Source organism: Colossoma macropomum, unplaced genomic scaffold (genome assembly GCF_904425465.1).
Source record: "Colossoma macropomum unplaced genomic scaffold, Colossoma_macropomum, whole genome shotgun sequence".
Classification (NCBI taxonomy): domain Eukaryota; kingdom Metazoa; phylum Chordata; class Actinopteri; order Characiformes; family Serrasalmidae; genus Colossoma; species Colossoma macropomum.
In genome coordinates, this window is record NW_023494786.1 from 8,775,101 (window position 1) to 8,801,423 (window position 26,323).

Below are 26,323 nucleotides of genomic sequence, written 5' to 3' on the forward strand. Positions count from 1 at the left end.
TGCTGATGTTACTGCCAGAGGAGGTTTGGAATTCTGCAGCTACTGAGTCAACAGGACGTTGATGACTTTTATGCACTATGTGCCTCAGGTCTCGGCAGGAGTGTCCCAATACTTTAGTCTATAAAGTGTGTATTTGACTGAAAATTACCCAGAAGCCTCCAACACAAAGCATAATTTCAAAACTGTCAGTATTTAACATTCAAACAAGCAACTATCTAAACTCATCTCAGCAGCCTAGCAAATATCTTCTGCATCTGAAATGGCTAAAGGAGTTATTTGTGAGGAGACTAAATACTGTAAGTAAGGTTTTATGGACTGATGACTCTAAATTTGTAATTGAGGTTACTTGGATTTTAAGAAGCAGAAAATGCAACCAACTTCTAAGACTGAAGTTTGGAGGTGTGAAAAAATATCCTTGAAGATTTCTATGAAAATCTATATTGTCTGTATTATAAACATCATTGCACCGGGGCTGAGTCCTCTACAGTGAGAATTCAGTTATTTTGACAGTAGAAGAGCAGGTGCAGGGCAGACTAGTGTTGTGGGAACACAAAGAAACACCACAGCCCCAAGGTAAAAGACAATGGCAAGATAAGAGATAAAATTCAGTGGAACTCTCTCCACTCCACCCCATCCAACACTTACCTGTAAGGCAACACGTGTACTGGAATTCTCAGTGGACTCATAGGATGCCAAGGATCCTGGAACGAAAAATTCTCGCAGAACAAGGCAAGGAAGAAAATATTTGACAGAACAGTGAAGGGAAACAAATGGACAGGGGTTTTCCAGGGTTCAGAGCACTGCAAAAAAAAACAACAAAAAAAAACTGACCTCTCTTCCCTGTTCTGCTCCTGACTACTCACTAACTGAATCCTTGTGACACATCAGTCCACCTATGGAAACATGACAATCACTGACTTTGACACACATTCCTGTGTTTACAAAACATTCTTGTGTCCTTTTTAGCCTCTTGAACCCCAAATGAGCTGAACAATCTAAAGATAAGCCCTGCCCCCACTCCCTGAAAACCTGCATTCAGAAAAATGTTATTTTATTTCTATTTACATGAAAGAACAATATATGCACATGAACAAAATGATGTTTAATAAATGATTAATGGCAGATTCACTAGTTTACAGATATTCTAAAGTAACAGGCATTTAACAGATACTGCAGTGTTTAGTGACAGCAAAGACAAAAATATAAATGATGGTCTAAGGACAGTTCGACAGCCACTGTGAACATCATTTTCCACATTAATAAAATGCATTACATGAACTCAACTTTGTCTTTGAGATTACTTTTGAGTTTATTTTGTTTTTGAATTTGTTTATTTAGTTTAATGCACAATTTATTTAGAGTAATTTTGTAACATTTGGTTCGTTTCACACAATGTAAAGGAGAGATGCACTGCAGAAAAATATTTTTGTTTTGGACAGCAACAATATTGTAGCATCCCGCTACTGGCTCATGCTGCCGTGGGAGTGCTGGAGGTGTGGCCATGCCAAATGCACAGGCTCTCGGGAGGCACAGCGCTCGTGGTATGAGAAACATTTATTGTAAATAAGTTGTTGTTGTAAGCCTAATGCTGGGCTGTGGAGTAGTTAGTGCAGTGTTAGTATCTACCGTCAGGAGAAAACACATGGCTAGAAGTGACCTGCCTGCTATCTCGGCCATTCCAGTTCTTGGTTCTTGGGTCAGTTCAGTTCCCCCTTGCTGTCTGTTCAGTAACAGAGTATTCACCTTTAAAGTGCAATGACTCCTGTGGCTCATTCTATGCTGACGCCACAATGTGTTTTATTTATGTGGAAATGATGTACACAATTAAATCAAGTAAATTCAAAGCACTCCCTTTTTTTGCTAGCATATAAAACATATATTACACATTAGTTACTAATTAATAAATGTTAGATGCTGGATAATAAACCTAAAGTTAATAAGCATAGAGTTTAAGAGACATTAGACATAAGTATCCTAAATGTCTTGCGTAAACAGAGAAGGACTACAAGCATAGGACTCCTTTTGTTCCTCCTCCTCTTCCAGAAGCTTCTCCAAAGCTAGAGTGCCCTCTGAGGCTGGAGGAGGCTCCACCTGCTGGGGTTCTGGTTCCGGCATGGGCGTGGGCACAGGGGGCAGTGACACAGGCAGGAACTGGGGTGTGGCAAGGGGTTGTGGGCAGGGGGGGCGCTGCATGACAGGTCCAGGGAGTGTGGACAAGGGCTGGGCCCATGGAATGTATGTCAGTGAGCTGTCAGGAACATCCACCTGAGGCAGGGCTGAGCTGGAGGGCCCTATGGTCTGAAACAAACACAGGGAAAAAGAGATGGAGGAGATGGAGGTGGAGATAAAGAGCAAACACTTGTCAGGTATTTTAAGTAGTGAGTTCACCTTCAGGTTGTGGCTTACCCCGAGGTTGGTGAACAGAGGTGTGTGCGTCAGAGTCAGCATGGAGGATGGGCCCACCACTGTGTAGCTGGGACACACAGGCTGGACATACATGTCGGTGGTGAGGGAGGGGAGCGTGGGGATGGCTGGGTCGTGGTGGAGATACTCCGTAGGAGCCCAGTGGCTGAGTGGCTGGAAAGCAGCTGAGCTGCTGGGCTGGGTGACCCAGCCTGGGCACAAGGCTCCAACGTCCACTGTCGACTCATTCTGGGCACTCTGGTTGGTCCCCAGGAATCCAGAAGGCCCTTCAGGGGTGAATCATACCATGAGAAATGTGCTACATATACATATAACCTTTGCATAATGTGGAGGTTCTTTGAACTTCAACACACAATTCATTTAAAGAACCATCCACTGAAAGGTTATTTAGTGAACCTCTTTTGTTTTAAATAGTGTTACATTCAAATCCACAACTACTCACCAACATGTGCGTACGATGACAAGGAGTTGTTGGGAACCACCACCTGTTAAGAAGATTTATGTCAATATAATCAAGTAACCTCATGCATGTCTGGTCCATTCTGAATATTCACAAGAAAAACACTTAAAGAACTACACTTTTGGAAAGCTTTCCACAAGGGGTCTCAGGAGACATGCTGGACACAGCTGGACTTTTGATGAGGTTTAGCATGCAAACCAATATTACCCATTTTAGGCAGCTCTACATAATCTTGGTCAAAGAAACCTTAACTAAAGTACCATACATGCACAGTACAGGGTAAAAGTCATAGATCCCTCTTCATTTATATTCATTTATTTATGTGCTTATTATTTCCAGTCAAAACGGCCATTAAATACAAGTTATTCATTTATCAGGAGAAGTTTCTGAGGAGATTAGATGCAAGATAATCCACTTGCTTAAGCAAGGGGCAAGTCAAAGGAGACTGAGTGAAAAATTAACAGTTTCTAAACTGGAATTCAAAAAAGCATTAAAAGACACATCAAAAATGAGACTCCTAACAACTGTGCAAGGCCTGGTAGACCACCAACACTGTCCCCATCCCCATCAGATAAACAGTACCTAAAGCTTTCATCTTTGAGAGAGAGGATACAATCAAGCTCCACTCTTGTTTCGAATCTGAAAAAATCCACAGGTGCTTCTGTCCATCCTTGCACTGTGGATGTGTACACTGGTAGAACTAAAGGTTCTGTGCAGGTAGATTTTAGTTGTTGAGGTTTCTGTGTAATTTTCTGTTAAATATATGTTTTCTGCTTTTTTCCTAATGCTAAAAAATTAATGTTACGTCCATTTTGACTTGAAATCAATGCAGATATAAGGTGTCTGACTTGTGCCCAGTACAGTGCATAAAACTATATTATTACTATACCTTGTGCTTTAGGCCAGCAACCACAGGCAGAGTTTACACTCAACAGATTAGCGATCTTGCCAAGTACAACAGTATCAGTTTATGTTCAAAACAGGTGTTTATTGATTCTTTCCGTTAAAACACTGTGCATTAATGTTGATTTGCTGGAGCTAAAGTGAAACAAGGATCATCTTCCAGTTTTGAGGAAGGTGGAACAGAGCCACCACAAACATCAGCAGGACAAGTGCTCAACAAGCAGCAGTCTGTGTTTGCTACAGTTGTGCCCAGTAGCCCACCATTTAACAGTCATATTGTAATCTTTTCAGCATTGCTGTTAAATTTAGAAGTTAGCTGACCGATTGCACTGTGCAGAACTGCTCTGTGTTTACAGTGTTCTGTATTTTGGTCTTAGCCATAAATAAAAAGATGAATTAAGAAATTAATTCTGTCTTTAAAGGGAAAAGTTCGCTGATTTTTCAAAATGTCTGTATGATTCAATCACTGAGATGTAAACAGTGGTTTGATGTCGAGAAACAGACTGACTCCGATTCCATTACAATGGATCGGAACTTGGAGTTGGGATGTCTTCAATGCAAATATAGCCATTTTATTCATTTTAAACCGACCAGTGAACCTACAAGTGTCCTCTGAGTTTTATATGTAATGTTGATGATGGTTAAAAAAAACTTCCTTAGGGATTATTTTGCCTACATGCTTTAAAAAATACTGCCACAAAATGTTCCCTCAGCAACTCCCTAGAAAAAACACTTAAAAAATCTTTACATAATAAATCACACGAGTGGTCACCAACCCTGTTCCTGGAGATCTGGAACCTCACCTTATCCACCTAATCATTGCCTTCAGAAGTCCTTGACTAGCTGAATGAGGTGTATAGAAGGTGGACTGGAAGTGAAAACTGCAGGAAGGTAGATATCCAGGAGGGTTGGTGACCACTATACAAACTTAAGGAGTCCTTCCTTTACATTATGTGAAGGTTCTTCACACTTGGTTGTCTAAAGAACCATCAACTGAAAGGTTCTTCAAGGAACCAAACTTGTTCCTCTATGACATTGCACAAAGAACCCTCTGGTACCTTTATTTTGAGCCTGCAACACCTTGTGTGTACCTCTCCACCATGGCTGGATTTTAAAAATTACATTTTAGGCCATGGACAGATCAAGGGGAGGGGCCATAGGGCCCCAGTAAGAAAACTGATTGGCCTCTTAAGTGCCCCCCTGTTGTCACTCGCCACCTCCAAGCACACCATTGATTGATATGCAAACCTGTTGGCAAAATTCACTGTTTTGATTGCTGCCATTCAAGTGTAAGTCTAAAGTGACTGTCTAAAAATGACATAACAAGTGGCAATCATCGGGGTCCAAGCAAAACCTGCCTCATTGAGTCAATATTGGCCTGTTGGCAGATAGAACACAAATGATGAGTTTTCATAGTGCCCTCTATTTTATAATAATTGTTCAAGAAAAGGCAAAATAGCTGTAAAACAGTAACATTTTTAACATGACCACATGATTGTTGTAGAGCTCAATGAACTAAATCATTCTATAACAGTTTCTTTCCCTATATTATATTTTCCACCAGGATGCTTCATTTTCATGTTAAAATCACTAAAAGTCACTGAAACCATTGTTTACTCTACTTGTCACCTTTTTTACTGTTCATGAGTTGGCATGTCTTCATTTTGTAGATCAGATATTTAACCATATCTGCTATGTAAAAAACTGAGTAGCACATAGGATGAGCTGTAACAAGTGTATTTAGGGATATTATTAGATAATTATGGAGCTTTTTGGAATTTTAAGGCATTTATTTGGACCCTAAACAGAAACTATGGCCCTCTTATGACCCCACCTAACAAAAAATCCTAGTATCACCACTGTTTAGGCTAAACCCTAACTTCAATGCTTTTGTAAAACAATGTCTCAGGTATCAGGCAGTATATTCATAACCATTTTTTGTAATAAAACTCTATCAAGCCACCTCACAGAAGGTTATCTTGGGATGCCCGGATCCTATCACCGGTTCCAAAATCACTTTATAAGTCTCTCTAGGATGGTACATTTCACATCATACCACACTGAAAGTCTCTGTTTACTTCTTATCTATGGAATTATGCAGAAACTTTGTTGATGTTATGATGTTTTGTTAATTTTCTAAGTGAAAATAAGTTAACACACCCTCTACAGAGAACACACTGCTGCACATTTTAATACACAATTACCGTTTATTTGAGTTTAACATACAATGAAAAACATAAAAACTCACATTTTATATTTTATGTTTTCCTTTTTTCCAATTGTGCACTAAAATGTGCAGAAAATTCAATTAAATTTGTTCCCTGAAGAAGATGTGGTAACTCATTTTCACTTAGAAAATCAAGAAAAAAAATTCAAAACTTTTGCTTATATGTATTACAATTTATCATTGACTGTTGAAGGTGTGGAAGCCTCTTAGGTACGATAAAGTCTTCTCTGAATGCATTACATTTATTCCTTATTTCATCAAGAAAAAAACATCAGAACATGGATCAAAATAAAAAGTACATGTGTCGTGTTCAGTCAGTATGTCAGCAAAATAATGTTAAGGTTTTTGATGGCGACGGTGTGAAAACATTCATTATGTGGTGCAAAATTTATGTGTAAATGTAGACTATTTACAGTGTAACTACTTCACCGCAGCATGCACTATCCTTTCACACAACATCTTCATTAGCAGCAAAGTTGCTCACCGATTGAAACTATTTTATCTTGCATGCTTTTTTGCAATGTGTAAACACTTTGAGGTCAATGGCAAGCTAAACAACTCTGAACCTGCTACCGCCTTCCCAGTGCGATTGCCCAATCTTCCGTGCCATGTCCAAGGGGATTTTGTTATTTTAAAAGTGCTGCACCTAATCCATTTTACTGGTAAAATTGTGCTAATTACATTTGGCAGACGTACACATCTCCTGTTTTTGAGAAACAGAAGATAATGCTGAAAGCCGGTGGTCCAAGAAGGCTGGAAGTAAGTTCATGCTGGCAGTGAAGACAAGCAGCATTCGACTCACGCTTTTTATACAAACCTGATATGGCTGGCGTCAGCGTTAAGTACTAGATTGGGCTATATCTGTGTTTTCACGTGTTGTCAGGTATAATAATGAGGTTGGTAGGCAAGCTCCTTGGCAAGGCCGCTGAGTGATTTGCATAGGCCTGAAGCCCTGCAGCAACATTGGGGGAATGGTTTAACTGTCATGGAAAAACACCTGGATTATATAAGGACAAAATCCCCTTGGAGTTCGGCTGGTTTTTTGGCCGCCTTCCTCTGCGCCAAACGAAGGCCGTGTCCAGCCGGGACTCAAAGAGGGCATGTCCCAGAGTGAGCAAACATGAATAAAAATGGTCCTTTGTCCACACCACTTCTTTAAACCTTCATAATAATGCAGTCAATCTGACACTGAACAAACATTTTTTCTTTGTGACTTCAACATGTCGTAATCCCTGGATTATCTGACGCAGGCCCATCCTCTTTCATATCTTTAAATGCTTTTTTGCTTTACTTTCATTGATGGTACAAGAGCAGGCAATCTGATAAGACATTAAAACAAGTAGGGACTTGCAGTAGTAGAACAGGAGAGGAAAGGGCTGGAAGGCATAACGAAAACTCTGTGTGTGTGTGTGTGAATGGTGAGTGTGTTTGCATGTGAGGGTAAATGTATATTTATGTATATGTATAATACTGTGCAAAAGTCAGAGACCACCACTCGTTTATTTCATTTCCAGTCAAACCGGCCATTAAGTGTGACGTTAAATTCAGTAAATAAACAGGAATTGTCCAGTAAATTCTGCAGAAGTGTGTTGAGTGTAGAGGATGTGTTCACTTGTTTTTACCTAGAAAAATATGATGTTAAATTCAGTACTTAAACAGTAATTGTCCACTAAACTCTGCAGAAGTATGTTCAGTGTAGAGGATGTGTTTGCTTGTTTTCACCTAGAAAATCAACAGAACACTTAATTTGATTAGAGGTGTCCAAACCAGTGTATTTAACAGATAATTGCACAGAAGCCTTGCAGGGATATTTTTCCACACCTCCAAAGTTCAGTCTTAGAAGTTGTTTGTATTTTCTGCTTCTCATAATCCAAGTAATGCCAGACACATTCAGTGATGTTGAGGCCTGGACTCTGGGGTGGTCAGTCCATTATTATGAGAACTTCTTTAACTGATCTGCATATGCTCTTCTTTTTTGTCTGTTTCCTTTTCTCAGTAAGGGCTTCTTAGCAGCTACACATCCTTTCAGACTCATAGTGTTGAGTTGTCTTTCTCACAGTGGAAGGATGGACAGAAACACCCGTGGATTTTTTCAGATCTGAAGTAAGAGTGGAGCTTAATTTTCTCCTGTCTCTCAAAGATGAAAGCACTGTTTATGTGATGGTGACCAGTACTAGTCACTTGCAGGTGGACAAAGGGGCAAAAACTGTTGTAGTGCTTGTATTAATATTGTTCTGCATTTGAACACATTAAATATTTCTTTTTTATTGTAAAGTCAGGTATTTTTTCACTGACTGATTTTACTGATTTATGACAAAGTGCCATCAGCGGCCCACCAGCCCACTGGCTCACCTCAGTGTTGGCCTGAAGACCACCAAAGGGTGCTTCTCACCTGGTTTCTCACCAGGTCTTGCATGGTTGTTAGGAGTCCCATTTTCTCTGTATCTTCTAGTAATTTTTTACCGCTAGTTTTGGAAACTCCTGTTTTTTTCCACTTATTTCTTTTGACTTCTTCATGCAAGTGGATTATGTTCTATCTAATCTCCTCAGTCGTATCTCCTAAAAATGAATAACTTGTGCAATACCGTACATGTGTGTGGGGTTGTCTTCTCACCGCAGTTGGGGGCACTGCTTTGGCTGTATTTCCTCTCTTCCTGCGCAGTAGTTCTTTGACAGGGTCTTTGACTCTGACACCCTGGTATGGTTTAGATGCCGCCTGCTCAGACAGTGCTGTGGACAAACACACAGAAAAGAGGAAAAGAAGCATGACTGTGCAGGCTTACAGCAAAATCAAACAAACGTCAGAGCCGAGGGTATTTCAGCAGATATTTTAGCTCCACAAGAGTCAACAGCAGTCAATTCACCACTATTCATCCTGTGTTTGAACATGGTCTGCAATACCCTGTATGTTATTGCTATTATTATTGCTTGCTTATTACTCAGTTCTTAATCTTAAGGCTTATTCACCCTAACATGACTTCATGTGAGGCTTGATCAGAGTAAAAATGCCTAAAGGGGATTCCCTTTACAGTGGTGGTGATAGAAACCAATGGTTGACATGTCTACAAATAAAGCCATTTTATTTACAGTGCAAAACAACCACTGTACCTAAACATGTCTTCTGGGTTTTTATATATAATGTTGATCATGGCAAAAGTGTGCAAAAATTTGAAAACACACATTTTCTTTAGGAACTATTTTGCCTTATAACACCATGCATGTACAGTACTGTACAAAAGTCAGAGACCACCCTTCATTTATTTAATTGCCAGTCAAAACAACTGTTAAGTGCAAGTCGTTCCTTTTTTCAGGAGATATTTCTGAGGAGATTAGGAAGGAGAAAGTCAAAGGAAAAATAAGTAAAATAAACAGAGGTTTCAGAAAAGCGATTAAAAGCTAGAGAAAAGGCAACTCCTAACACCCGTGCAAGACCTGCTAGACCACCAAAACTGTCACCATCAGATAAACAGTAATTAAGGCTTTCATCTTTGACGGTGCATTTACACTGCTCCCGCGTGTCGACGGGCATAAACGCATCCTCCCCCTTCAGTTGGCTGCCTTTGGGTGTTATGCAGGAGATCCCTGCGAAATACGATTGAAATGTGGTCTTGCTAAGTCAATATTTATGTGCAGTGCTGTGAAAAAGTATTTGCCCCATGCCAAGTTCTTCTGTTTCTGCACTTGAACATTTCAGATCATCAAAGTATTAGACAAAGATAACCCAGGTAAACATAGAATGCTGTTTTTAAATGATGATGTAATTTATTTAAGAAAAAAAGCTGTTCAGCCCTACCTGGCCCTATGTGAAAAAGTAATTGCCCCCTTAGCTGCTAAATCAAACAGTTGACCAAATTCAGTTTACTATTGGGTTCAATATTACTAGCCACACCCAGGACCTGGATTATTTGTCATAATTGATGGAACCATGAATTCTACTCTCCATCAGAAAATCTTGAAGGACAATGTCCATCTGTCAGTTTGTGACCTCAAGCTCAAGCACAGTTGGGTTGTGCAGCGAGACAATGATCTGAAGCACACAAGCAAGTCCACTTCTGAATGACACAAAATTAAGGCTTTGTTTAAAGTCCTGACTTGAATCCAATTTGAGACACTGTGGCAAGACCTTAAATGGGCAGTTACTCGAAAATACTCCAATGTAGCCTAATTACAAATTACTGCAGACTTTTGATTGCAATTGTCACTGGCAAGGGTGGCACCACCAGTTATTAGGCTTGGGGGGGGGCAATTACTTTTTCCCACAGGTGATGTAGGTTTTGAATAAATCTTAATCTTCAATAAATGGAATGATCATCTAAAAGCTGCATTTTGTGTTTACTCGTGTTGTCTTTATCTTCTATTAACATTAGTTGGATGATTAGTTGGAGACATTTAAATGTGATAAATTAGCAAAAACATACTTTTTCACAGCACTGCAAATAATGCTTTTTTTAAAATAATCACAACATCAATGTAGTAAGCATCATCACACTGATATTTTCCAAAATGTTATTAAGGTTAAACTCAGGCAGATTAGGATTCAGATCGCTGATTTCCACTTGCAGTCAACATCAGTGTTTTAGTTTATTATCATCCAACTGATTGTTTTCGTGCTCAGATCAAAAATGTTATAGGTAAGCAGTTGTCTTTAAATATATTCGCTTTCGCTGCTAGTCTTCGGTGTCGCAGGGGAATGTTTGAAAAATGGAACCAATGCTTTATATATTTTATATAAGACACAAATTATACACATACCAGCTGCCTTCTAATTGGACAGACGCACCACTTTGGCTGGATTGCATAAAGTTCAGTGCAGCTCAACTTTTCGACACTGCATCCCCCAAATGTGACATGCCGGACCCATCTTCCCATTGAAAACAAAAGGGATGCGCTGTGGTGTGTCAATGCGCCAGAGCAGTGTAAGGCCAGAAACGTACTCAAAGCAAGTACACAAAAGACAAAGTTTGACCAACACATTGCAAACGCACGCCCCTTCTGTACAAACTCACCATGCTTTCCAAAATTACTGTGGCGGTTAAAACACTCAATACTCAAGAGGGGCAATAGAGGACAAATCAGAATAGGCTCTACTGTTACTTGCTGTAATGCTGTAATTCACATTTGCATTGAAAAAAACGTCATTTTGCACATCATAGCAGTACACAGCCGACAGTGGCATGAAATCACGCAAACGTTGCCATGGTGACAGCATTACCAGTGAAAATGGATGATTTTCAGAGTAGAGCTTTAACAATGTAGATTGTTTATTAAGGTGGAAAAAGGCAGGAGGACACTCTGTACTCTTTTATTGTTATTTTATAATACTGAGTTTGTCTGGAATTCAACAATGAGATGTTTGGCATCCATGGCTCACAGAAAAATCTGGCTTATTCCACCGCTGTGGTGGACGGCAGTAGTTGGGAAAACTGAAATCTTGACAGAGGGCTCTGCTTACCGCTGTGGCCTTTCTCCATTGAAAACAATAGAATATCTGGTTTGCCGTAATCCATCTACTACAAACATGTGAGTGCAGCATTACTCTCAGAATGCAGCTTGAGCTTGCATTGCATTATGAATTGCGTCGTCACACATTTAAGAATGCAATGATATGTGAAACCCTGTCTGCGTGGCTCTAAGGTTCTGTGTTTACGTACTTGTGAGGAGTATGTTTCAGGCCTTAGAATGCAATTATGTGCAAAAAGCTTTGTCGACATGGCTCAACACGCCTGTATTCGTGTACTTGCGTGAAGTATGTTTCTGGCCTAAATGCACCGTGAGTCATAGGAGAAAATAACATAACATAACAGAAAATCAAATAACAGTTTTGCTTCAAATATGAAGAAACGGCAGCTTTGGCTGGACTAAAATCAACATTTCACATCAAACCACTTTTTCTCAACAATTCAGGCCCTTTTCACACTTGGTATTAACAACTGTCTCGAGTGATCTGATCATAAGTGGACAGTAAGACATATGGCCATTTACACCTGCATGTGTCTTGAATCCTCAGCATTCTTGTGATTTGTGACTAGAGGAACGCACACGTTTACTATGTCAGTCTCTCACTGAATTTGTTATCAGACAAAAATATCTTGTGAGTTGTTGTTGGTTTAGAAGTACAGGCTGTTACAAATGTCGAGACTACAAGGACTGCTCATGCAACTTGTAAACAAACATGAGAGGACACAGAAAATCTCTGACCACCCCAAATAGTGGGACTCAGCATTCGTGTGGTGTGTCTCTGTGATGCACTGGACCCTGTTCATACCTGTACTTAGTGCTGTCCGCTTATGATGAGATCACCTGAAACTCATGTTAATGCCAAGTGTAAACAAGGCTTCATTTATGCAGAAAATAAAAAAGTAGTTTTAACCCCTTAAATGGCCAGGGCAGCTCAAGAACAGCTCAACCAGTTTACACTGAAGTTGTAGTTACTGAATAATAGACTTAGTATGTAATAAGCCTACAGTTTTTAGTTATTAAGTATTAGAAAGGTCCACATATGTCGCTTCTAAATTAGATCAAGAAACAACTGGATTCTGAAAGAAAGCTATCAGTTATAGAATAGGACTGTGAGCAGGCAATCGAGAACCAGTTCAAACACAGAGAACCAACACTTTATATCAGCAGCTTTGGCAGCAAACTGTAACTTTTTTAATGTGTGTGTTGTAGAATCATTGGAGGTCCAAGGGTCTGGAGTGCTTTTAACATGCTTCATTAATTATAATTGCCTTTATTGTAATAAAGACTTATCCTCCTGGGTCACAGGGGCTGCTGGAGCCTCTCCCAGCAGTCATTGGACGGAAGGCAGGAAACACCCTGGACTGGTCGCCAGTCCATCACAGGGCAGACAGACAGACATATACATTCACACACACATCCAATTGGCCTGACTACAGGTCTCTGGCCTGTAGGAGGAAACCCACACAGACACGGGGAGAACATGCAAACTCCACACAGAAAGGACCCTGGTTGCCCAGCCAGGGAATCAATCCCAGGTTCTTCTTGCTGTGAGGCAACAGCACTCTACCCACTGCACTACCTTTGAGCAAGTTCAGAGAGACATAGTTTTCTTTTTATAGTAATTTCTGGAAAACATTCAGTAACTAATATGAAACTAACATGCAGTTATGAGAGATTGGAAGAGAAGTCAGGACCCACTGATGGACCCTTAGGGATGGTTTCCCAGACCTAGATTAAGCTGTTGATGTTACAGTACAATTGTTTAAGGGAACAGCTCAGCGAAACATCTAATTAACATGATTGTGTGCTTGACCTAAATGCAGTCAATCAGCCAAGACATGTTTGGTGTCCAAAGTTTCCTTCTTTAATTCACAACTGGATCTGCTAAGCTATTTGCTTCAAATTATGTTGAAAAACTATATACCTTATTTACACATTTAAGCTAAAATTGGAACTATGTTATCATCTGCATAATGTCCTGCTTTTGGGTACAATTACACCATGAACACTCAAAGTGCCATAAAGAACCATTTTCAAAAAGGTTCCTCTCTTACGATACCAAGCTTGTAACAATAGAAGAACCCCTTTTGGTGCTGTATAGAACCCTAAAAGACAATTAAAACTTGTGAGATATTTAGAAGTTGCATATCAGATTGCTGTTTAATTTTTCTTCATCTTTATTTTGCTCACTGGTCAGCTGGGGGTCACTGGTGGTTTAGGCATTAAACTGATGCATTTCTTTATGTGTATATTCAGGTTCAGGCATACACAATTTAGGCTTATTTGTGCAGAAAATGTGGTTGTTAAATTTATAATCACACACTGTATTGATTTTCTGAGTACATTCGCTCAGCTTCTCTATCTACATTAGCCTACAGTGTGTCTGTGTTGTGAATTCCTTTAGCTCTGTCTTTGGTCAACTTGTGTGGAATGATACCAAATTGTTCTCAGGAAAAAAGTGGTTCCAGTTTTCTTAAATGGCTGCCTCTTCTTTTAGTGACACAGAAAATGTTTTTTTTTAGTTTTATGGTTCATATTAAGTCATACTGTGTTCTAAACCACACTGACCTGTCTGCTCTACCTGAATTAAGACCTGGACACCGTTTGACCAGGTTAAGAGAAGTTTTGGGCATGTATTAACGAAAATGTTTTTGTGTGACTATTGACTTCCAGTGTTTGTTAGCAATGTTAGCATAGCAGCTCCAGTTCTAAACTACAGAAGCAAAATTTGGACATCAAACATGTTTTGGCTGATCCGCTGCCTTTGGAGTAAGTGAAAAATCATGTAAATTTGTTTTAATTTTTTTTGCCAAACTATCCCTTTAATCTGTGTGCAGAAACCCTACTCTTAAAGTTTAGACACAATTGCATAGGTTTTCTCAAGTGTAAAACTCTGGCCTTGCTCATCCGAGAAAGCTTCACCATATTGTGCTGGTGCCGCATACTAGACTCTTCTGGATCTCAGTGGGCCTCATTCACCAATGTTTTCCTATGTTTTTTTCTTAACTGTGTTCTTGAGAAATGTCCTAAGAAAAAGTCTGCATCAGATTCACGATGTGTTCTTAAACCGCAGAACTGTTTGCGCCTTTGTGCTCTTGAGTGTTTGTAGATTCTGTTCTTATCTAAGAACAAATCCCTAATTAGAAAACATCAGTATCTTTGCAAAACTAGATAAGTGGGTTTTAAGAGGAATGTCTTTTTTTGGTGAATGAGGCCCAATGTTAGCATCATCTTCTGGTGAGGGAATTCTTAATAAGCCCTATTCCTGTATGTAATAAAATCTTGGTTACTGAGCCAGACAAACAACAGGCATCAGCAACTCCTGATAAAGAATCCTAATGTAACTTGACAAAAGTTCGCTGTGTGTACTCAAGGCGGGGTAGTGGCTTTGTGATATCTGAGACTCAAGAGCAGATGAGAACACCTTTCGCTGAAAGATAAAAAAAAGTGTAGAAGCATTAGGCATATCCAACTGGCCTGACTGCAGGTCTTTGGCCTGTGGGAGGAAACTAGAGCACCCAGAAGAAACCCACACAGACACGGGGAGAACATGCAAACTCCACACAGAAAGGACCCTGGTCGTCCAGCCAGGGAATCAAACCCAGGTTCTTCTTGCTGTGAGGCAACAGCACTCTACCCACTGCACTACCTTTGAGCAAGTTCAGAGAGACATAGTTTTCTTTTTATAGTAATTTCTGGAAAACATTCAGTAACTAACATGACACTAACATGCAGTTATGAGAGATTGGAAGAGAAGTCAGGACCCACTGAGGACCCTTAGGGATGGTTTCCCAGACCTAGATTAAGCTGTTGATGTTACAGTACAATTGTTTAAGGGAACAGCTCAGCGAAACATCTAATTAACATGATTGTGTGCTTACCCTAAATGCAGTCAATCAGTCAAGACATGTTTCCAAAAGGTGTTCAAACTTTCCTTCTTTAACTCACAACGGGATCTGCTAAGCTAATGACACTAACAAACATTGGAAGTCTATTGTCACCCAAACTGTTTCCACAGTTATATGCCAAAATCTTTTAATATTTGCTTCAAATTATGTTGAAAAACTACATACCTTATTTACACATTTAAGCTAAAATTGGAACTATGTTATCATCTGCGTAATGTCCTGCTTTCCGGTATAATTACACCTTCAAACTCTGGTGAGGCTCGAGTGCAGGGGCGTGTTGTAAAACTATGCAGGTATATAACTTTAGCACAGTAATACCTAAAGCTTGCTTACTGTATACTCTTAAAAAAGATGGTTCTTCATGGGTTTTGTAAACCAAAAGTTTCTGTATAGAACTATATACAACACATTCTCCATTAATATGAAAAACCATTTCATGATGCAAACAACCCTTTAACCATGCAATGAAATGGTTCTTCAGATTGATGGAGAATGTGAAGCATGTTTGTGAATTTGTTTTTTTGCCAAACTATTCCTTTAATCTGTGTCCAGAAACCCTACTTTTAAAGTTTAAACACAGTTTCATAGGTTTTCTCAAGTGTAAAAATCTGGCCTTGGCTTATCTGAGAAAGCTTTGCTCCACCATATTGTGCTGGTGACGCATATTAGACCCTTCTGGATCTCAGTGGGCCTCATTCACCAATATCTTCCTGAGTTTTTTCTTAACTGTGTTCTTGATAAAGGTCCTAAGAAAAAGTCTACGTCAGATTCATGATGTGTTTTTAAACATCAGAACTGTTCAGACCTTTGTGCACTTGAGTGTGTGTAGATTCTGTTCTTACCTAAGAACGAATCCCAAATAAGAAAACATTAGTATCTTTGCAAAACTATGTAAGTAGGTTTTAAGAAAAAATGTCTTTTTAAGAACAGTTGGTGAATGAGGCCCAATGTTAGTATCATATTCTAGCAAAGAAATTCTTAATAAGCCCTATTAATGGATATAATGAAATCTTGGTTACTGAGCCAGACAAACAACAGGCATCACCAACTCCTGATAAGGAATTCTAATGTAACTTGGCAAGAGTTTGCTGTGTGTACTCAAGGCGGGGTAGCAGCTTTGTGATATCTGAGACTCAAGAGCAGATGAGAACACCTTTCTCTGAAAGATAAAAAAACGTAGAAGCATTAATGAAAAGGACTTTCCATTCTTTCTTCAGTCACTTCATGAAACATCAGCAGGCACATTCGCTCACAGGCATCCGCTCATAATCAGTATTTGTGTTCAATCAAAAAGCAGTTCTTGGTAGTGATTTAAATTGCAATCACTCTGTGAGTCATTGTTTGTGGAACATTGTTTCCTGCAATAGTAAAACTCACTCTTTCCCACCCTAGTGTGGAATCTCAGTGGGTCAACATTTGCCTCCCTATGTTCATGATCAAATAAATGCATATCATTTCTACTGGAAGCAAAACCAGGGCCGGTGCTACAGGTGGCAGGTGTGGGCACTGCTGCCCCAAATTTTCACTCTGTCCCTTCAAGAAAAAGGTTTTGATATAACAGCAGTGACAAATTTATGTTTTTTAGCAAACTGACCTACTGATGTTGCTCATTTGAGCTGTTTGTGTAGAAGTAGAGTATGTTATAGAAAATCAGATTTTGCACTCGAGTAATCAGATAATGGGGGAACTCCTGGTCTACATGAGTCAGACAGTAGTCGGATTTCTGCGTTGCAACCAGCCAATAAACTCATAGGGGAAGATAAACGTAATGTAAAACAAACGTCAAGCCACGGCTTTTTTTTTTTTTACATCGCACCACTTTACCTAAAAAATTAACATACATGTAGAAGATCCTTCATTTCGTCAAGCACATATTTGGTTTCAGCGTTGCTCCAAAAGTGTTTTGTTGCTTGTCACTGCTTGCTAATTTTCAGTAGTGCGGTCTGTTTTTACGCAGACTGAGAAATCCAAAAGAAATCTGAGTAAAGGTATACATGCACTGAGAAATCTGATTACTGAGCTAAAATCCAGCTCTAATCAGATTTCTAGACATTACTCTGGTCTAAGAAATCGGAGTATGCTGTTTACATGACTGTTTGAATAATCAGATAACTGCAGAAATCCAGTTATGATCAGATTATTGAGCGCATGTAAACGCTGTCACGCTGTGACCAGATTGAAATAATGGGTTTTTACTATGATGTGTAAACAAGAACTAGCTTTGTATTCTGCTTCATAATTCTCTATGGTTAATATGCACTCTTAAAATAAAAGTGTCAAAATGGTTCTTTGAAGCAATGTTATGGAATAACCCTGTAATGTAAAAGTCACCAATTAAACCAGTTAAATCTAAAACAATTAAAGGTTTTTCCTAGAAGCTCTCATCCAAGCCAAGAAGCACTTTCATTTTTAGGAGTGTGGTTAAAAGTCTGACTACACAGCAAGAAGGAATAAATCTCCACTCTCTTGGATAATGATAGTAACTTGGGCATTCCTATCACCTCCCACAGGTAAAGTTCAGCATTCCTGTGCATTAAAGAGAATTCCAATGATTTTTCAACATTTTTGTGTAACTCAATCTTTGAGATGTAAACAAATTCATTCATAGTGGTTTGGTGTGAAGTGTTAATCGCAGAGAAACTGAACTACTCATATTTCTTAATAACAGCAGTGATGGGGCAAGGTGCAAAATACAGGTGGTCTTGGGGGGTCTGGGATTCCCTAATGAACATCTTGGACTCTAAATGTCTCAAAATCAACGTTCTTTCAAAAAAATCTAAAATATAATGTTATGTTGTCATTGTTTATCATCACCCACTATCAGCGAGCTTCAGCCTATTCTTGACTAACTAGCACTGATCTGCCTCAGGGTGGCGTTGTAGCAAATTGGTTCACTCAGTGGGATTGTTCATATCCTAGAAACTATGTCTGTGACACCTTTGTAAATTTTTACAATATCCTGTAGCATATATGTAAATCTGAAAACTTGCCTAGTTTTCCCAAGAGGTTAGTGGACATCTGAAAAAATAAGGGTTCTTTGGGGACTATTTTTCCCTACAACTTCCTGCATGTATGTCTCTGCCATAAATGTGTTTAAAACATACTTGTCAGTCCAAAGTTTATCTCAAAACTATCGCAAGACATTGTCTCAGGCATCAGTCATTGGATTCATAAACTTTCTGTGAGCGAGCTTATAGAGGCATTAAACACTTCAGATGTTTGGTTCCTATGACCACCACTGTGAGCAATTATGACTTAATAAATGTCTCCAGAATGGAGCATTAACATCAAACCACTCTGAATAATTTTTGCTTAGGTCAATTTATTTAGGCAGAAGCTCTGAAACAATCTTCCCTTTTAAGATTAAAACCTTTTTTTTCCACAAGAAAAATGAATGATTTCATCTGATCATCATAAAGTTACTAAATCAAATCTGAGAAAATGTTATTTAATGTTTTATTGACAGCAGAATATCTAGAGTTAAAATTAATCTTGTTCTAAGCTTATGTTTTTCCATGAGACTCCTTAGTACGGCAGCATGTTCTGTATTTCGTCTAAATTCAAATGCAAATTTGAAAATGCTGATTCAATTGTGTATTTACAGTTACATTTCCCATGTGAGTGTGCATTCTTAGAGACATCATTCAAATACAAATGCAAAATGCAAAACATGTATTTTTACTTCTGTGTAGAATGCCTTGAAAGTTAATCTGGAAAGGCAAAGTGCTTTTGATATTATATTTTTTATTTTCTTAATGGTCTGACTCTGACACACTAAAAACAGAATAACGATTGCCCATTTGCAATTGCACTTCCTCATCGTCGCGCTCTAGCTCTGCCAGTATTAAAATGTGTTTGCAACCCTGTTTGCAATTGCATATTCACTGTCAACAACATTTCCTGTCAGTCAAATGCTATGGGTGGGATGTTGGGAGGGAAACTCAGTTCTCATTAGTTGAATCAGGTGTGTTAAGAGCAGTGAAAACATTAAAATATGCAGGGCAGTGTTCCTCCAGGTGCAGGGTTGGGAAGCACTGGGCTAACCCACAGTGGCCCAGCATATCCATAATAGGAATATCCATCATTTGCTGTACAGGTCCTCCTAAAGTCCTGAAAGCCTCTGCCCAAAGCCAGTCAATATGTCACCAGCATTGGTGCTTGTTTAGCCACAAACTCTCTTAGTCGGTCAAAAACCACTTTTCACAGAATTCTCCTCAGCCTGGTCAGCGAGCGTTAAAATGTCACTAGCAGCGGTTGCTAATGCTCCAGTACTGCCAAAGTTTTCCATCACTTGGTCACACACCTCACACTAAAACCCCCCTCCAGAGGTCCCACCCACAGCGCTTGATTGACAGGAACACTTGTTGACAGTGAAAATGCAATTGCAAGCAGCTGAAAATAATGAAAATGATTGCAAACAGGTGTTTGTTATGTATTTTTTAATATGTCAGAGTCAGACCATTAAGACAATGAAAACAAAATGTCAAAAGCACCCGTTAACCTTTTCCAGCCATTATACACTGAAATGCAAATACATATTTTGCATTTGAGTTTGAATTTTGTCTTTAATAATGCACACTGACATGGGAAATGCAATTGTAAATACGCAACTGAATTAGCATTTTCACACTTGCATTTGTATTAGAAGAAGTCCAGAATATGCTGCCATATCTTAGGACTCATTTCCTTACTGTTTATATTTATTTGGTGAGAAACGTCTCTTTATGTCCTTCTCTCCATATTACTGAGTGGTCTGATGTAATAATTGTTTTTATTACATTAAGAGTCTTTCAGATGTGGGCTATGTAAATCCTTAATGCCCTGGAGGAAAAGTTAGGTTTTTGAAGTGTGGTAGTTAAACCACTACAGTTTCTAGACTCCTCCTTTCTATGCCATACATCTAGAACCAGTTCAATAAAGCGTAAGATCAAAGTGGATGTTGTAACATTTCACGCGATCCTTCAAAACTACAGCAGTAATTCCCAATCCAAGCTCTGGAGATTCCATGCTCTTATACGTTGCATGGTTTCTCTGATCTAATGGCCATATTTCATGAATGGCCTGGAAATTAACTGATTGAGTTGAATCAGGTGTTGGAAAAGGTGGACAAAGATGAGTCCACCTGCTCCCAACTTTCTGGACTCTTTTGATCGATGATGAAGGCCTTAGGTATTTTTTCTTTTTAGGTGCATTTTCTTTACTAAAGATCTCTTGAAGGATCTTTTTTAAGATTGTAGTTTTAAGATTGTAGTTTTGGAAATGGTTCTCTATAGCACCAAAAGTGGTTCTTCTAATGTTACAGGCTTGACACCGTAACAATAGCATAACCCTTTTTAAATGCCATTTTCAAAAAGGTTCTATTCAGAACCATATACAACACATTCCCCATCAATCTGAAGAACCATTTCACCATACAAAAAACACTTAAGCATATAAAACTCATGAATAGAACTCTAAATAGAACCATTGCTTTTGCTAAAGAACCCTTGAAGAACCATGTTTTTTAAGAGTGTATTATTCACTATCCTCTTAAACAACATTTCCAGGTCCTCCAGGTTTAGTGTTTCATTTTCTCTGTTGAATACAGGTTCCCTTTCACCACAGATTTCACCATCAGTGGAGAACATAATAAAGAGATCTTGTAACTGCAGTGCATATCCATCACTAGCTCATTAGCCAGTGCCTAAGACTAGATTAGTGGTCATCTGTTTCTCTTATGAAACTGAGAGATTTTGTTATGTTTCAGCTGCAGTTGAGCAGATAAGCAGGGTCATGTCTAAACTTGTTAAATGTGAAATGAAATACTACAATTTTTAAAAATGACTTCCTCTCAGCTTCCACACTCCCACACTTGGAGAAGTGAAACTGTCACTTTTGGACTACATTAATATGACGAAAATGTATTTAAGTGTAAGTTCTACTCAGCTGTCTCAGAAATCATTACACTTGGATGGACATGTTGTAGCAGTGGGCAAACAGTTGTAATTAAAATGTAAATTAAAATGTAAACAGTATCTAAAGAAGTTAATCAGGTTGTCTTATTTCATGTCAGATATCCAAATTCATCCATAGGATCCACAGAAGTTAACTGTCTTTTTTCATGTCAGCTAGCTAAATTCTCTCTCCATAGAATAACCACTTCCTCTCCAGCATTTTCGTCACAGCAGTATACCGGTTGAAATTTTCAAGGTCTGAACTTTGCCGTTACCTTTATACCGGCATATAAATACGCAGCGTTATGGGCGTCACTAGGCCAGTTTTAGGGGGGACTTTGGCAGCCCCGCCGTGATTTTAGCCCTCTCTTCCCATGTAAGTGTAGGCTACTATTCCAAATCATCTATATTCTCATTCACAATATACTGTAATAGCAGGGCTGCCCTAGTGCAGCGCTGCCTCTGTTGTACTACCAGAAACTGACTAACGTAACGTTCAGCCAATCATATCAGAGCTCGTGAGTTGTAAGCCAATCATATCAGACCTGGGGGAGGGCCTTTGGTTTTGCATTGCAAAGTAACTTATAACCGCTGAAGCCGAGAACAGGATTTTGGGTAAAAGCTCACTAAAATAAACATTAGACATTATTCAAAATCTAGCTATAATGTACACAGTGAAATAGTAACTGGTTACAGAGTGAATATATCCAGCTACAGTATGGACTTGAGGCAAATTATGGTCAGTATAGCTGGATATCCGTTTTTTTACTCGGTTGCTTGTTAGCTAGTTAGCTAACTAGTTAACAAGCGTTAGGTTAGTTAACCTTGGGTTTACGGCAAAGAAAACAGGCTAGGCTAACACTAGCATTGGCTAACTAGCTGACAAGCCAGCGAGCTTAATCTCACTTCATAGTGAGTGTGAAAGAAAACGAGCAAGAGAGATAGAAAAAATGTTGCTGAGAGCTCTTTATATTCTTTGTTTTTAGATTTCTATTCAGCATTTGGAACTAATGACACCAGCATTTGTCATTTATTGTTCACAGTAAGTTAATGTCAATGAAAATAGTGAATTTGGCTCGGATTCCTGTTCGAGTTTTCTTGTTCTGTGCTGCCAGAATGTAGCTGCTGCAGCATTTAAGGTGGAACGGAAAATTAGAACAAGAAGGTGAAGAGAGCTTTGTGTGTGAAAAGGGTCATATCGTGTTGATCAAAACGCACTTTTATATCCTTCAATTGCTCAGCCTGTAGATGTAGCTACGTTAAGAGGCGACAGCTCTGTCGAAGGCCAGTCAGAGGAGAGAAGTTATACTTGTTTAAACAAAAATAAATTGATTGATCATTATTTACTTGAGTTCTTGTAAATCTAATTTTAATAAAATAATGTATTCCTAAACACAGGCGGAGAGGGAGAGAAAGAAGCTGAAGGAGACTGACAGGACTGAAGGAGCAGATCTGATGGAGGTTAGTGATGAAGAAAGTGAAGGAGAGTTGTATAGGCTTTCAGTTAAAATTAATGTCACATTTAATTAAACTTAAGTGGGAAACAGAGCAAAATCACACTCTTTCTGCACCAACTGAGAGTGAACTGCACTAACTTAGGGTGAACTGATCTATAATCTGTGTATAATATATTTAGGACTTTGCAGTTTATCCAACAGAGATGAGATAGTGTTGCTTGACTTCAGTACCTTAGTTTGATCTGTGCCTGTTGAAAGTGGATGGATAAAGTGTTTGTCATGTTTGAGCTCTGTGCTTAATACAAACTACAAAGAGGCAGATCTGCTATGTGCCAGTTTGACCAAGTAGACATTTTTTGATACATTTTCTGGCTGTTCCTACTCTAGAAGTTCATGATGAACATTTTGCGCAGCATACATACAGTGCAAAACAGCCTACTCAGATCACCTCCTATGTGATGAGTTGCAGTCTGGGGTAAGTTAGTCCAGTTTGCTGTTGGAAGAGCAGACATCAGACTGTAATGAGTTGAAGAGTGATGTGGCAAAAGAGAGTGGAAAGAAAAGTTGGTCTCTTGGGGTTCGCCGTAAGCCGTTAGCCTAGCATGGAGACCAGCCAGGTTTCCACATAGGACGCCCCCACTTGGCCAGCTGCTTTAGGCGATGCCACGGCCTCGGGCTACAAGCCGAGATGCTCCACAGCTCCTCAGCTAACACTGATAGCGCCTGTGGCTTGTAATATTTGCCAAATTCCAGCAGTGTCTGATAGTCATAAATGAAAGGTTGTGTGTAAGAGATGCACGTATGAGACAAATGACTTGAGAAATTCGAATGTAGAACAACAGAGAAGCACTTTATCTCGTTACGGTAAGAAAACAGTACTGACAGCTGTCTATATAAAGTTCATCTGTCTTTACAGTTTTGCCCCTACAGAAACATTTTTGATTTACTTCAGTTGTAAAATATGGTTCTTATTGAAACTGCAGGGGCATCTCAGAATAATATGGCACTGTTAAACAAAAATAGGTCTACTTAAGCATCCAGAATGGTTTTATTTGTTACAAATATTCATAAATACACTATACCGAATATATATAGTGAAAATGTCAAAAATCTTAATTATACAGTAATCAAAATTGTTGGCCATAACACCCACTTCTAATGTGTTGTTTGTATTTCAATCTCCAAACAAACAAATAAAAACCAAAACAAAACAACATTCTCAGTTGGGGACCAACAGTTGCACCAAATAACATCATGAGAGCTGCACAGTACAGCTCTCATGATGTTATTTGGTGCTAAAGCACAGCAGGATTTCAGGGGTTCAAAAAGAGGAAGCTTTGCAGCTGTGAAGGCTTCTTTTTTTTGTGCAGGAGAGGGGGGTAATTGTGCTGTTTTGCATACCAAGATTAAGCCACCAACCCCCCAAACACATGAAGACGAGGCCGGTAGATAGTCTTATATTTCCAGCGAATATAAGGTCTTACAAATGATAAGCTCATTACTGTACATTGTACACTGTTTTATTATAATACGACAATAAAACACTGTACACCAAAGAGTCTGTCAAAATCCTTCAAACCGAAGAAGCACTTCCACAATTTCCCTTAGTTAATAATTACTCCTAAACAGAAAACAGGAGCACCCTGGCCATCTGGACGCTGTAAAAATAACATATAAAGTAGCTACTATAGGCTAAAAAACTGTTTTGATGGTATGTGAATCTGATTCACAAAACCACCAGTGCATTTTGTGAAGATGCATCACATCAGGGTTTAAAATGGAAATGTACATGCAAAAGATAAACCCGCCAAGGTCCATCAGTGCCCTATCTTTACGATGTCTGACCACATAGCCTGCAGGACCAGCATGAAAATGAAAGCCAAGAGCAGAGGAAACATAATGATATTTTCATTTACATAATGGACAGTATCTGCTTTAGTCTGATTCCCTGACATTCAATCACTTAAATCTCTACCTTAATCAAAACTACACATGCATCAAGTAAGACTGCATTATTTTAGCCAAGATTTGCTAATGAAAGATAAGATTCTCAAGCTTTTCCAGCAATATCAATATAGCATAGTTTTAATAATAACAGACCATTTCTCAGTAGGATCCTGAGGACTGCTCGCATTGATTGGTGTTGAGTTTAGTCTTAAGTTCAAATGTATTTTGCTAAGGAGAAACTTACCAATTTTATCAGACTTATTTGCTTTAGAAGTGTCTAAAATCTATTTGGAAATTGCACAATATTTAAGGGTCATAATGAGAAAGCAGAAACTGTACTTACATTTTCCCATGTGCATAGACTGATTTGTAATAATTAGGTGTAGATTTGAGCATGCAGACTTTTCTAAAAGAAAAAAATGTCCCAGTTCGCCTCAGAAATGTACATCGATTGCTTGAGTGAGCTGCCTTATAAAAGCAACAGCAATGCAGTTTCAAGTGATGTCACCAAGATGCAGAACTACCAGTTTCCCGCTTCATTTAAATGTCACTTGTTGGCTTTTTGAGTGCTTGGGTTTTTGGCTTAACGTTACACATATGACAGGGAACTAAATACACTTCTCAAGTCCAATGATTTCAGAGAAGATCACTGCAGGAACATGTTTATGGGCATCTTCTGGATGTAGAATAAAATTAACAACAACTCAAAGTAACTTTGGTTATTTGATTCATTGTGCTTCAAGAATAGACAGTAATATTACATCATGGCATTCAAGCATTAGGAGATTTGAATTGTACACCATCTAGACCAAGCTTTAGACCAAGCATATCAGAATAAGCCATATATCTGCTGAGGAGGAGTGAGGGCAGTAGTAAAGCTGGGAAGCCCCATGATTGTTGGCGCCACTGGAGCAAGTCCCAGCTGCATTATACTGACAGGACACGTGTTAGACTGTTGTAGCACTATCAAACCGATATCAAACTAAATAAACATCGATACATACATCAGTGTCAGACTGTCAAAGTACTGGACCATGTCTGCTTCTAAAAAGCACAGATCCATCTGCGTCAAAGTACTGATCCTAGTATAAAAGCCCCCGTCCATCTGCGTCATCTGATAACTGTCAGTGTAGGGGTGCCTGACCTTAGTCTTTTCGTCTGGATTGCAAACTTGCATAACAAGCTCTGAATTGCAGCTCACCACTCTAAGCCAATTTTAAACAAGATTCGTAAGATTTCTACCAAAACAATGATCTAGAAATGTATGTGGTGATACTCTCAGGCCTTGATTAACTTGAAATGTGTTCCCTTTTCTATTTCTGCAAGAACATTTTTGAGAACATATCTTTTTGGGGGGTGAAGAAGCTCGATTCCGTAGCCTAAATGACATCTGTGAGAGTTTTCGGACCCAGCCGAAACTGCCACGCAAGTCAGTTCATCAGTGTCGAAAAGGAAGCACCTGCTCACATTTTGAGGTTCATTGACCATCCGAGCACTTCAATTCTGCTCGCTTCCTTTCTCAGCAATTTTCACTGTTAATTTAGCAGCGATAAACAGGACACTGTTTAAGAAGAGCAAAATAATAGTCAGTGCGAAGACATTAT

At 39.0% G+C, this 26,323-nt stretch overlaps 1 protein-coding gene across 2 annotated transcripts; it reads right to left on the minus strand.

The window, feature by feature from the left end:
• Positions 1-1,379: 1,379 nt before the first annotated feature.
• Positions 1,380-25,176, minus strand: LOC118827209 (POU domain class 2-associating factor 1). 2 transcript variants are annotated; one of them, XM_036598503.1, is made up of 5 exons: positions 25,063-25,176; positions 8,629-8,744; positions 2,867-2,909; positions 2,407-2,690; positions 1,380-2,298 (listed from the first exon to the last, which is right to left on the minus strand). In XM_036598503.1, the coding sequence occupies exons 1-5, from the start codon at positions 25,076-25,078 to the stop codon at positions 1,975-1,977; spliced, it is 783 nt and encodes a 260-aa protein (XP_036454396.1). In that variant the 5' UTR covers positions 25,079-25,176; the 3' UTR covers positions 1,380-1,974. The 2 variants fall into 2 exon arrangements, with proteins under 2 accessions (XP_036454396.1, XP_036454387.1); XM_036598494.1 differs by having other exon boundaries at positions 8,605-8,744.
• Positions 25,177-26,323: the final 1,147 nt, after the last annotated feature.

What these genes read in the sequence shown, in the direction of transcription:
- LOC118827209 (XM_036598494.1), bottom strand. An exon ending in GAAGACAACCCCACACACAT is followed by an intron (nt 2,910 to 8,604) that starts GTACGGTATTGC and finishes TCTTCTTAACAG; the next exon opens with GTGGTGGTTCCCAACAACTC. An exon ending in GTCATCGTACGCACATGTTG is followed by an intron (nt 2,691 to 2,866) that starts GTGAGTAGTTGT and finishes TCACCCCTGAAG; the next exon opens with GGCCTTCTGGATTCCTGGGG.